Raw genomic sequence first — 14,329 nt, 5'->3', positions numbered from 1 at the left:
GATTGCTTTATGATGAACAGATTTAATTTATGCTAAATCTCTCAGATTTCATTTAAAATATCTTCATTTGTTTTGAAGATGAATGGAAGTTTTAGCTCAACACAGTTTTTTGCCCAGATTTTCATTTTCTTACCTTGCACTTTAAAATAACTCTCCCACACACCTCTGTTTTGTGTGTGTGTGTGTGCGCGCCTAACCCACGGAAATAATAATTGGCCTTTGACTTTTAACACCACCCTGCCCTTGGCAGCAATGGCCCATAGGTGAAAGTGCAACTCCGCAGACCCAATATGCTGCACACAATGATTTTCCTGAATTTCCAGGGATCAATAAAGAACATTTCTTTATCTATCTATCATCTACCTTTCTCAGATCTGAAAGCCGTGAGACACTGAGAAGCCCAGAAGCCACGAATAGTGTCATTTGAGACAAAACATGCTTTATGCCTCTAAGCTTCTATATGCAAATACTGTGTAAACATGTGTAAATAATGTGACCTCAACAAGAGAAACACTCTGTATTGCATCCTGATGGGAAATATTTATTTCGATCCAGCTATCTATAAAAATGCCTTTGCCTTTTTAATGCAGGATTCATATAAATTCAAAGATTTTTTTCTGTATGCATTTCCCATAAATGTCATCATACACACAAAATATGGGATATTTACAATAGATTATATTAATCAGTAATGTTTGAAATGCCACCTTTACAATTTTGTATTTAATTTATATCTATGCATTTACATAAAATTAATTCAAATCAAATAGTTGATACTGTATAGGCCCTATAACAAAATTAAAAGCTTAAAAGCTTTTTGTTTTTCAAAATAGTTTAGATAACTATTTATAATCATCTGTATTCTTAATATCAAAGTTTAAAAAAGCACAATAAGTCAAAATTAGTGTAATTTGTTTTTGTTGTAAAAATGTGTGTGACTGTGTTCTGTACAGCTCCAATCCTGTCCATCATCAATTTAGATTTCAATTCATGAATTGAAAGGAGTCCATTTTTAAATTGTGATAAAAATGGTGGGACCTGGTGGACAGAAATGAGTGTTGTGAGAGCTCTGGGTAGAGGTGATGAGAGCTTTTGTAGCCCTGGTTCATCTTTGATTGCTGAGTTTAGTGAGGTCTTGACGGGTCACTGGCCTCATCTATCGTCCTCGTTGTTTGGATCCACTCGCTGGGCTTTCTGTCTCTCCGCCGAGCTTCACTCCTACGTGCTTTGGATACATCTAATTTCCTGTCAGTGACATGTCAGCTTCACATGTGATGTGCTGCTACTACTTTCCCATCTGTTTCCATTCATCTAAATGGCAATTGCTTGACTGGCACATGCAGCCCTGGAAGAACAGTATGCGAATCCAAGTCCCCTTTTTGATCAAGCTTGATTGAAATGTGTTCTTTCAGAATGAAAATATTGAGTTAAGCCAAAGAGTAACCTTTTAAAGTCAATTTAACATGAAGCAATCGCATTTGAACGAGAAGCCTGTACAATGGTGTTCAAAATTAATTGTGAACAGCATCAAAAAGTCATTTCACACTTTTAAGAGCCTTCTAAAACTAACCATGCCTGGTAAAACATCTACTATACTTTAATCTAATAAAATCTTTTGTGTATATAGTTTTTTTTTTTTTTTTGCAGGCATTGGATTACCACAACGAATGGATCTGTTTGTTAACCTTTTAACTTTACTAGTTTAGGTACTACATCAACACTGTCTGTGCTTATCTCTCAAAAGGCAGAGCCATCAAAATGTTAACATTGGCAACTTGTTCATCTCATCGCAAGACTCATCAGCTGTGAAATTCACACAGGCTGTTCTACTCACTGGGCTTTTCACCACAGGCAAATGGCTTATAAAGACAATAAAAGGCAACATGGAGGGTAAGGTAATGGTTGAGAACAATAACACCAGGAAGCACCGGCACGGGTTTAGTGGCTGGTGCTGGTCTCAGCGTGTCTGCCATGAAGCTGATGGACCGCATGAGACACATGACAGCTTGCTGTTCTCCGTTTTATCCCATTTTTATAATCATAAGGCATCCTAGAGCTACAGCTGTGCCAATATTGTGTGGGCCACATTAGGAGAAAACATGATTATATTACAGAGGAAATGTCCAGGTCTGGGCTCTGCATGGAACTAAATGAGTGTCTAAAAGGGAGACTTGAGAATCATGGAAATTGGATCAAATTTAGAAAAATGGACCCAATTCCATTTCCCTCCACTATACCAACATTCCCTTGACTAAGCTTCATGGGTAATAAAAAAGGAGGAAAAAACACACACTGCATAAGAAATTTAATACTTCCCTACTATATAGTATGCGAAAAACAGTTCGGCAAAACCGAGTACATGGTATTTTCTAAAATCATAGGCGAAAAGACCTAATACTTCCGCCGAGATGCGCAATTGCGCATACAATGGACACTTTATCCTTTGAGGACACTTTATCCTTCTACTTAGACATTACGTGATTTCAGACGCAGAGACAATCTTTGCAACAATACACCACTTTAAAGGGTAACTAAACCAGAGCCTGACTCCACCCACTGGCAATATTTGAAAAATGCTGGAAAAGTGGGCAGAGCCCAGCGGAGGGCACCTGAAACACATCTCTCTGTAGGCAAGGCCGTGGTTAGCTGGTGCCTGCTTACATCACAGGGCACCACAACTTCCAATAGGAAAATTCAACTGCAGTAGCCACCGTTCAACCTGGGCAGCACTCAGACGTTTTTACACCATATATTGTAGAATTAAAACACGTTATATCCAAATGTCAAAAAAATTACTTAAGTCAATGAACAGCATTAATAAAGCCCCAGTCTTACAGATCATTAACTAAAAAAAGTTATTTTAGGGTTTAGTTACCCTTTAAAGACTTTTAAAGTTTTAAATTGAAATGTTTGTCTATTCTTTTAAATATAGACCATAGGTCTTATTTATTTTTTTACTTACATTGTTTCATTAAATTACAGGGGGGTGGTTGGGGTTTACAGTAAATTAAAGGTAGGGTATGGGATTTGCAAAATGGCCGGCAGATTTTGAAAATACACAACTCAAAGGGTCCTACCTTTTTTCCTCCAACGCTGGCCCTGACTCCACCCATTCGAAGAGGGGGATGGAGGAGGGGGGTATGGTACGACCGTTTGATTGACGCACTTACTGTCCAATGATTCTAGGTGGTCTTGGAAATGATTGGCGGGAGTTTTTCGACTCCTGCCCGTTCCACAGATGATTAAATTGCTTAATTTTAATTTCAGTGCTTCTAACTCAGTGGCTGTAAGTGGATTAGGAATAGGATTTCAAGTGATTTAGAAAAAATGGTCAAAAAAGAAAATCACATACCCCACCTTTAACCATTTTGATGACTCATCATGCACTACACAGATTTCTGTCCAATCAGATGCCTCCCCCTCATACCACTTGGAACCGACTTGCAAGATAGCAGTATTCGTATTCGTCTTCTTCAAAAAATGAAATGTCTTCAAATAAAACTAGGAAGAAAATATATGTGTGTCCGTTTCTTAAAAACAGCACTCAGTGTTGACGTGTTGTCTCCACACAGATGAATTTATCAGTGAGGTGAAAACTGAAAACTGTGTGTATGTCCTTCAGACCAACACAACAGTCTCATTTGCAACACTGGCACATTAATATTTGATCACAAATGACCTTGTGATCACGTCTGACTGTTTATTACTCCTCAACGAATGTTAAATTCCCTTTGATAAGCTTGTCACTGCTGAAATAATGGAATAGTTCAGAATTGTGTGAGATCTTTAATTCTGTTTATTTTCCTCAACATTTCCATTTTCAGACATGCGGTTGTTTTTATTACAAAGCAACATGTTGGCTTGAACAGGACGATATTTATGTAGGTCAAGTTATCAGTATTGCACAGACACACTAAACATTATGATGAAAGCCTTCATATTTCTGGACTTTTGATTACTGATTATAATTTGGACCATCAGCAAAGTTGCTATATGTTCTGTTTATGTAGATTTCAACATGCATATTTCCCAATTGCCCATGTTAGCCATGCTGCGCGTCTCCCACACAGCTTGAAATCTGGCGTGATTAAATTCAGCAAACAGCAAGGCTGCCAGGTCTTTCTGACTAAACTGACTCAACAGTCAATAATGAAATGTTTCAGAAAGTATTTGACCAAAATGTGTTGTGTTTTGTCACACATATTTCCTTGGCTATATGTTCACACTGCAAATCAGACATGCTCGATTCTGATTTTATGTTCAAATCAGGCTTTTTTGGTTAGGTCCTTCATATGATACAGTTCATATGCACAAAATACTTTTTTCTATCTATCTATACATCCATCTCTTTGTTTGTGAATAAATTAGAATTTTAGTATATGAATGAATAAATATGGAAATATTTTTAAATAAATGAATATACCGTATTAGATTTAATAAATTATTTATAAATAAATGTATTAACAGTATAAGATCCATATATTAATAAGATCTAACATCTTGGCATTTAGCAGCTGAGCCACTACATATCCTATTTGTTTCCAGATTTCCAGATTTAAAAAATAAATAAAAGTATGATTTAGTCTGATTTTGCTGTTCACATTTAGTTTTTGCTGTCATCTAAAAAAATGTCACCAAAAATCTGATTTGGGCCACACTGAGCTGTGGTGTGAATATATAGCCTATTGTATCCTTTATAAAAATATGTTAAATACATGAAACATTCCTCTAACACACACACCCTCAGGAGAACATTCAAAAGGTAAACTCATTCAGGTTCTGGTGGAAAATAACCCATACTAGGTAATAGTAGTCACTGCATGGTGTTCAATTCTATGCCTGGTGCAATGCACTCAAAAAAACATTTTCATCAGAATGCTTTATAAGAAACACACGATATGATCGAATACACAAACAGAGCCATGGGGATGAGTTTGGCCTTTCCAAAAGATGGCTGCAAGATTTTCAATAGAGTGCTAAATTGGAATTTTAGCGGGTTTTGCAGCCATCAAGACATTGATCTGGCACAGCTGGACCGAGATGGCAGCCCTGCGTCCTGGAAGCAGGTGAGACGCAAGAACACGTATGTAGAAAAATGGAAATCAATGCATGGTTTTAATATTGCAGAAGCAGTGCTGCTTTGGTAATTAAAGAAAATGGCAGGCATCACAATGCCATTAATGTAGAATGGTCAGAGTAGTAGTCATGTGGAGAACGGTCGAAAAGGTCTTTTAAATCTATGAATCTATAAGCCTGTCAGTCATTATTCTCTATAGGTTGGTCATATGATTGAAGTCTCATGCAGAATTTGCTTGAACAAAGTGTATATTATAATTACATAGTGATTTGCTGGGATCTAACAATCGCTTTTTGAGCACCTTATATTTAGGTCATTTTGATGTAACTTCCACATCTTGGTCAGCTTTCACTGCAATGTAAGGTAACTAAAAGGTTGTACCGGATAGGATAAGACTGCTAACGTATAGTTGATTTGTGTGTGTATTTCGACCATGAGGCTGTCAGTTCAGAGTACATTTCACAACACTAGGGTCAGATACAGTAATATCACTCCTGACTATCAATCCCATGATGATATCAGAAGAATGACATCATGCCTGACAAAACATGACAGTGGCACATCTGTTGACAAAGCTCTGTTATGCCTCAGTAGGATTACTGGGCACAGTGGAAAATAAAGTGTGACATGCTATACTCCATCTAAGATTATTTTAAACACAAATTCTGTCTCTTTTATTGTAAAGTCAAGTCACCTTCATTTATATAGCACTTTTAACAATATAGATTGTTTCAAAGCAGCTTTACAGTGATAATAGGAAATTAGAGTAACAGAGATTGTTTTGGCTTTACAGCAGCTCTAGAATAAAGTTATTGTCTTGCTAAAGTTAGTTTTGATTGATTCACTTCCGTCGCAACGATCATTAGTTATTAACTTAGGGGGCGCTAACACGACACCATTCTAACAGAAAACCCTTAATGCGATCCGGCCGCTCATTTGCACAAAACAGTGCCTGGTGAACGCAAACCATGAAATAGGTTCCAAGGTACAAGCCTTGAAAAATGTATAACACAGAATTTTTTATTGCTTCCGCGTAGCCACGTTTTGAGATCGCAAAAGACGTGACGGACTATAATGCGTGAAGAGCTCACTCAAGTACTGGAGAGCTAAACCATTTAGTGCTTTGTAAGTAATCAGCAATATTTTAAAATTTATACAATGTTTAATAGGGAGCCAAAGCAGTGTTGACAGAACCGGGCTAATATGGTCATACTTCCTGGTTCTGGTAAGAACTTTAGCTGCTGCGTTTTGGTCCAGCTGTAGTTTGTTTATTAAGCATGCAGGGCAACCACCCATAATAGCATTAAAATAATCTAGCCTTGATGAACGTATGAACTAACTGTTCCGCATTTGTCATTGAGAGCATATGACGTAATTTAGATATATTTTTAAAGCTGCAGTCCGTAGTTTTTCCTCTTTGTCGCCATCTCTGTTCGAAATCTGTAACTGCAGTGATTCGCGGAATGATCATCTTTACGTGGGTTGTAAATCGGCATGAAACAGCGCGGATGAACAGTGTTTTGAGGCGAGTGCTGCTGTCAGTCACCGCGCTGTGTGGATACTGTCATACAGAATCACAGATTCACTTTTTGAAAGTTTGACCAACATAAGAATTTTCATAAGAAAATGTCTTCTAAACAAGTAAGTAACATCCATTTTTGTTCTGACCAACTAAGGGGGAAAAAGCATTCGACATGATAAGCTTCGTTAGATTTAATCAACACGATTTACAGCAACCGTGCAAATTATAGCCTACTTTGTTCTCAAATTGTTCATGTTAACAACTTCAGCATTGCGTGACAAATGTTAAATTTAATGTGTTTTATGGTTACCTGTGTAGTTCAGAATTCATATTCTCCATAATAGCAAAACGAGAAAGGCACAACAAAGGAAACTCCATAACTGTGTGAATTAAGAAAACGTACTGTTACACGATTGAACTATTGAAATGTCTTAACTTACTTGTTCAGCAGAAAAAAGCCGTCTCTTCTTTCTTTTTGAACCCCTTTAAAACACGGAGTTCACGCACTTTTCAAAAGCCCCGCCGATGTTTAAATCCTTGTGTTCGCATGAGACGGTTTCTTTCTCTTTCTCTAGCCACCTTAAATCCGAAGTACGAAGTCTTTTGGGTTTTATAACTGCTGAATCTCCAGTTGACACTGATGATTGTTGTTTGGATCTTTCTGGATCCGCCTTAAGTTTAATCATGTAAAGTGCTGCGAGAAAAGCCTATCTCTACATCTCGTCACGTGCAGTATAGCCGGCTAGCCGAAACTCCTTCTTTATGTGTACGGGTGTGACGTAATGACGCAAAGACATGCTCGAATTTCCCGCGGAAACCCACCAGTACCACTGAAATTAAAATCATTATTACAAGCTAACCGTTTTGAATCTAGCTATGGCAAGCAGATAGTTTTGACCACTGGCAGAATAAGTTTTTTTTATTATAATTATTTTGGATTATTTTTAACTTAAAAAAGCTACGGACTGCAGCTTTAAGATGGAAAAATGTGGTTTTACAGATATCAGACACGTGACTTTCAAATGAAAAATTGGTTTGTGTATAAAGTAGTGCTGCCAAAATTATTATTTTATATTTATCATATTTATATTTAGTATATACACACAAACACACACATATATATTATATATTTACAAACTTTTATGTTCAATGTGATTAATTGCGATTCATCGATTTGACAGAGCTATAAAGCAAATTTATTTTAGTATTATTTATTTTATTATAGTTTTTATTAATTCATTTTGTTTTAATATTAGTTTATTTTTTAGTCATTTTGTGTTGTGCTTTTCATTTTTTTGTACATTGTTACATTTATTTTTATTTTAGTTTTAGTAATTCTTCAACAGCAACATTTCAAATTTTTCTTCAGTTTAGGTTTTTCATCTAATATTTATTTATTTATTTTATTTTAAATTAATTTCAATTAACAAAAATGTCTTTAATAGTTTTAGTTATTGGTAGTGACCTTTAATTAATCTTATTTCTTTATTATTTTAACTGTAATACATGCTGTTTTATGACTTCAATTTAATTGAGCAAATATATGGAATATTTGTACATTTAAAATTAATTTGTCACATTGCATGCTATTTAGGTAAATTGTGCAAAAACAAACAAACAACCAAACTGTTAAAAAAAAAAAAAAAAAAATATATATATATATATATATATATATAGGTACAGTTACAGCAGCCAAAATACTCTCTCTTATACATTCATCTACATGTTTACCTAGAATTTGAATGTTGAGGTCATCTATCAATGTGTTGGGTATCATGTCACATTTGCCTGATTCTGCTAAAAGGAATGTTGCTTGTTTTATGGCAGCTGGGACTTGGTGTCAAGAACTGCCAGGCTGTTGTTTGCCAAGAACCAAATGATAACGTTTGAGATTTGTTGATCAGCTGACGGTTTTCTTATTTCCTCAAATTCAGGATTTGCTCAAAGGGATCCTGGAATCTAATTCCAACATGGCAGCCTTAGAAGCAAAACTACACCCAAGTGTTTTGGGAAATGTCATTTTTAATTAAATCCCAGGTTCTTTAAGATAAGCTGTTAGACTTTAATTTCACCTGGGGCATCAAGCAAGAAGCCAACATACCATTATGTAAATCTGTCACAGTCAATGATATCTAACCGCCTGCTACAGTGGTTTTGACTGACTTGTTGAATGTTAAGTGTTATGCATAATCAATCAGTTTAATTAAGCTACGTAATTCACATTACATCTATGTTCTTATTATTATTGAATGAAAACAAAAGTGATAACTAAAACTAAATAATATAATATTATTGACAAAAATTAGTTTGACATGAAGGTGGATTATAAAACTGTCTCACATATATTGTATTTAATAAATTATGTATAGGTTTATAATGCATGACTTGTAATAATGCATGGCAGTATTCTCCACTGTAAAAAGAATTACATGATCAATAAGTTATGACAGCATATGTTTTTACATTGCCTCATCAAAATAAGTTAAGAAATGAAAAAAGTTATACAAGATTCAATTCATTTGTAAGTCACTTTAATGTGTTTTAAGTTGAAATTACTTCGACATTCAAGTTGATTGTACCTAAAAATTTAAGGCAGCAACTTTTTGTTTTTGGAGTTATTCAATCTAAATTGTGTAGATGAATATGATTAAATTATGAAACAATTTCTAATTTGTGTTTATTTTATTCCTCAGAAGTATTATAGGAGGAATTCTATCAGTGGAAAAAGTTAAAAGATACTGAAATCTTCATTAGGTCCCCTGAAATTTGAAAAAAAAAACAAGCACTGAGGATGCAATTCCACATTATTACCTCCTCTATCATTTTTTTTTATGTATTGCTGGTTTACAATAAAATATTGCACTAGCCTATTTACAGTTGGTAGCCTATGTGTGTGTGTGTGCTTAATATTACCTGCATTATTTTTTATATATTACCGGCTAACAGTACATTGTCTTTGCGTTTACAGTAGCTGTGTGTATGTGTCTCATATGTATTGTGTGTTTACATTAGCTGTGTATACGAGTGTGTGTTTACTCACGTTTCAGTTTCCGCCTCCATTTTGTAACTGGTGTGTGTGTGTTTGTGTGTCTGAGCTAAAGCCAGTGAGGAGGAATAACACACACTCACTCTTCAGCGGGTTTATTTTTATACAGATCACCAGAAATGGACGGGTGAGCATCAAAACGCTCTTCATTTATGTGTATATAAAATAATAATTTAAACGTGAATTAGTAGAGTGTATTCACACTTATTGAAATGCTAACGCTGCTAACACGCTAACGCTGCATTGAAACACCTAAACAATTGCAAATTTATCATCTCACCGTATCGGTTGTTTTGCCTTATACAACATGTCAATAGATGAAATCCGCAAGACCTCATATTTGTAAACATAACAAAAATGAGTCAAAAACAGCAAGCATGCGTTAGCAGGTTAGCTTCGCTAACGTTAGCTGTTTGCTCATGTTGTCCACACAAAATTAAACAGGAGTTTAATTAAACAAGTCTTTTTACTAATTTGATTTGTAATTATTATATTAATGTGCTAGAATGTGGTTTAATTTCCCAGTGGACCTCATTATGGGTTTATTTAGGCTGTAATTATGTTTCTTTTGTTAGCCTCACGTTAGCTTTTGTACCTACAAATAAATTACATATTTAGTTAAACTAATAAATTCAATCAACCTTTTAGTGGCTATCAAAGCTCTTGAGTTGCATTTAAAACAGAAAAACTTAACATTTTTGATATAAAGACTACTCTAGGTCTGTGTCAAAATCTAGTGACTAGTGAGTGGTTGTTACCTAGAGACTGCATTCGGTCCCAAAATCTAGTAAGCTGCCTACCTAGACTGCATTTTGGACCTCATGGTGCAAAAAACTTTTGATCTGTCTACCTAGTTACCATTTTTTGAGTCTCATTACCTAGTGATGATCTGTTTATCTAGACAGTATTTTTTTTTAGTATTTTTGTCTCAAAATCTATTTTGCTAGATAGGCTATGCAAACTTTTTGAACTCTATCGTCTTGAAGCCTAGTAAGCTGCCTACCTAGACAGCATTTTTGAGCATTATAGTTGCATTCCTGGCCTGTTGGAGGAAGAGTGGGATACAGTAATGAAATGGTGAAATGTTCATCAGCTTAATTTGTTGTCATTGAATAATGGAGGGGATTTGAAAAGATTGAGGTTAGAGGATTTCAAGCCCTCCCTCTTTTGCATGTCAATTCCTGGTGTTTAGTATCTGTCTGATCAAATCTCACTTTTGTTTTCAACAGCATTGGTGATGTCGCAGTTGGTGTAAAGGTAAACACTGTTTTCAGTTTCCTTTGTGCAGTTATGTAGTCTGGATGATGGATAGATGGTTGAATACATACATAGATAATTCAAGTAACCTCTGGGGGATTTTGCTCTGCAATAGCAACCTGACAAAGGAAACAGTACAACATAACTATGAATATGATCATAATGTTGTGGAATTTAGTTTTTTAATAGATGTCTTCCTGTTGTACTGGTGAGACCAAGTGGAAAGAAACCACAACAGAAATTTGACCCCATGGATACGAGAGCAGTCCTGGCATTCTTTTACCACTGTTACAAAGCAAAGTAGGGCATTTTTTAAACAATAGGGCTGTCATGATTATAAAATTGGCATTTTAAGCTTTATTACAGATGAAGCCATTTATTCACATTGATCTTTGAACCTTATAGTAAAATGGTAATTTTGTACACAAAAATAGAACAAGAATATAATTACTATTATTATGTTAATAGTTTTTAAAACAATGTACAAATATTACATTTTGTTTCATGTTGTATGGAATCCAGCCACCCATACTGTTATATTTTAGCAATAACATATTGATGATGATTATTTTTATTAAATGTTGGAATATTATTATGCAATAGTTAGTATTAAATTGCTCACTTTATAGCATTTTAAAGCAGCCTGATTAAACCCATGAGTTTACATTTTTAGGTGTTTCTAAAATATGAAATGTGGAAGATGAATTAAAGTGCATTTGGAGTGCCCACACTACATGCATTTCATGCCATTTCCATATTTGCTTAAATTTCCTTTGTTTGGATGGCAACATCTGAAAAATATTGAGATAACTAGTGTCATTTCACTCTTTCTTATTCAACTAATTATGGCAAACTTAGCATATTCTCCATAAACAGCCAGATAGGATCTACAATCAGTACATTTCAAGTCCATAAACTTGCATATTAGTCTTCCACCATCCTATTCTCACATTTAAGTTATTTGCCATTCCCTCACAAACATTGTTGGAGGGAGATTAATAATTACTTCTGTAATGGGATGGTGTCGGCTGAGGCCTTATTTCAGTGCTGACATCAGACATTACATATGTGTGTTTGTGTGTGTTACTGTTAGTGCAGTTTTGTCTTTAATTGTTGCTGTCCTGTCTGATTTGTAAGCTATAGGGTAGAATATGTCTTCGCCAATTTCACTCTCACCTCGTTCAAAAACATAATAAATGCTTTTTTAGTATTGCTGTCAGGGGCATAATTTGTCTCCCTTTTTTTTAAACATATTTGCGTATTGTGTGGCGTCAAATCCACTAGAAAAAAAGACAAAGAAGCCTTGGGTGATGCAAACATAATTTGTTTTTGAATGGACAAAGAATTGCCAAGCCATTTAAGTGCATTATTGGATATTATGTCGCTGAAAGAAAAGTGTTGTGCGGAAATGTAGAATTGTCCCTTATATATTAGATACAGGCCTGTTACAGGTCTCCATCTCCGCTTTTCATAAAATTAGGCTGGTAGTAATTGAATGGGGGCAGTTTATGTCCAAGATAGTTAGAGAAGAACTTGTTCTTTCTCAGAGATGCCTTCTGAACACAGGCCTTTTAACTCGGTTTGTTTGCCAACAACAGAATTTTCCTCCCTGGAAAACAATGTTAACCAGTCTTTCTGGGAAAGCAGGTGGAAAAAGAAGCATTTGATTTTTATTGCTTTAAAGTTATGTTTTTTCCCCCCCCCTTCCTTTCTAATCAGTTTTGATGCTGAGGCTTGTCTGTTAAGACCTTGCCATCTCTTAATGCATTCTTCTGCTTTCTGTCGTTTCGATGTAAAACTTCACCATTCCCTTGATTGTTTGTAGTGGTGATGCCCAGAAGGCAGGGGCGGCGGCGAGTTTATTGGCGCCGTAAAAGCCATGTCCATAAAGAACAATTCGGTGGAATTTTTGGGAGGCACGAACCTGAGATGATCCTATTAGGAAGTTTGGTTTGCGCCGGTTCGTTATTTGCCTGCCATCCCATCCTTCACTTTTAGCTGCACTTCAAGCGGCGGCGGCCTGATCGCGCCGGGGCCCTTTGGGAACGTGGGCAGCTCAGGATGAGATGACAGTGTCTGACATCTTAGACTCAACAAGATTAAAGCAACAATCTAGAAAAATAAGGCGGAAAGGCTGGAGCGCCTGGACGTGTGTTTTATGTGCCTTGATTCCTTAAGCTGTCCGCAGAGAGCTGTATTTCATTGTTTGGTTGAGGGGATTGTGAAGTAGAATGTCTTTATCGGAGGGCGGGATTTGATCTTTCTCTTTGTGTGCCTCCGCAGAGAGGATCCGATGAGCTGCTGTCCGGCGGCATGTATAACAGCCCCAGTTCTGGGCTGAGCAGTATCAGCGGTAAGTGTCCCTGACTTCCCTCATCCCCAAAATATGCCGTTTTCTCCACCATGAACCGCATTAAAATGATGAAATTGTAACAGATGTTTCAGCGTGATATCTGATCTGAGAAGATCCTATCTGGGAATAACCTTACGATCTCCTGTAGGTGGGCACCCACGTTTAAAAGCATGTGACCGGAATTGCGATTATGTGTGCTCTGCATCTTATTACAGCTTCTCCAACAATAGTTTCAGTATCCTATTCAGTAGAGGAAAGCCTTTACACAATTAAGGGAATCTTTGTTTCTCGTGTTCCTTCCTTAAAGAAACGTGTTCCCTTTTTATTCCCTGTGTAATGTCCACTTTCTGGCCACGTTTGGCAGATACGACATCCAATGGCAGTGACAGCAAAAAACTTCGAGTTGAAGAAAGAGTCGGCGATGCTCCACCGTCCCGCGTTCTCCACATCCGAAAGTTACCCAATGATGTCTCGGAAACAGAGATCATTGCACTCGGGCTTCCTTTCGGAAAGGTCACCAATATCCTCACGCTGAAAGGCAAAAACCAGGTGCGTGTCCAGCTGAAATGTTTTCAATTTCACTTTTGTCAGAGTTGGTTCTTGAGAGAGATTTGCTATTTCTGGTCCGCCTAACCGTTTTGAGTTCATTGAGTTCATCTTGCCTCTTCACTGAAATCATCTTTGTCTTTAGGCGTTTCTGGAGCTCAGCACAGAGGAAGCCGCCATGACAATGGTCAATTATTACTCGGCTGTGACGCCTCACGTCCGTAGCATGCCTGTCTACATACAGTATTCTAATCACAAAGAACTCAAGACAGACAATTCAAACCAGGTAACAAATTACCTAACTTATCCATAAAGTCAAAATACTTCAAACAACAGCCAATCAGAAGATAATTGATCTTTAAAGCCAACATTTGGACCAGTGAGATTTTGCTTTGAGCAAAACAGAGTCAATAGACTGTTGCTATTTACATGTACACTGCTGCACCGCTGTTTGAATTTACACTACTGTTAAAAAGTGATCTATAAGATTTTTTTTGATGCTTTAAAAAAAGAAGGAATTTCTCATGC

At 36.3% G+C, this 14,329-nt stretch overlaps 1 protein-coding gene across 4 annotated transcripts in view; it reads left to right on the top strand.

Annotated features, from left to right (window-relative positions):
• The window catches only part of ptbp2a (polypyrimidine tract binding protein 2a), a 36,647-nt gene that overhangs the window by 7,788 nt on the left and 14,530 nt on the right, over positions 1 to 14,329 (top strand). For 2 of the 4 annotated variants that reach the window (XM_056249226.1, XM_056249223.1), the window contains exons 1-5: positions 9,652 to 9,772; positions 10,875 to 10,902; positions 13,186 to 13,255; positions 13,620 to 13,804; positions 13,947 to 14,087. In XM_056249226.1, coding sequence (XP_056105201.1) covers positions 9,765 to 9,772; positions 10,875 to 10,902; positions 13,186 to 13,255; positions 13,620 to 13,804; positions 13,947 to 14,087 — 432 coding nt within the window. In that variant the 5' untranslated portion in view covers positions 9,652 to 9,764. Of the gene's footprint in view, positions 1 to 9,651; positions 9,773 to 10,874; positions 10,903 to 13,185; positions 13,256 to 13,619; positions 13,805 to 13,946; positions 14,088 to 14,329 lie in introns of those variants that run through there. The other 2 variants (XM_056249225.1, XM_056249224.1) reach the window with 1 other exon arrangement.

Source organism: Rhinichthys klamathensis, unplaced genomic scaffold (genome assembly GCF_029890125.1).
Source record: "Rhinichthys klamathensis goyatoka isolate OS25496 unplaced genomic scaffold, OSU_Roscu_1.1 h1tg000059l_1, whole genome shotgun sequence".
Classification (NCBI taxonomy): Eukaryota; Metazoa; Chordata; class Actinopteri; order Cypriniformes; family Leuciscidae; genus Rhinichthys; species Rhinichthys klamathensis.
Note: the sequence above shows the minus strand (reverse complement) of the source record. Positions and strands in the feature narration are given on the sequence as shown.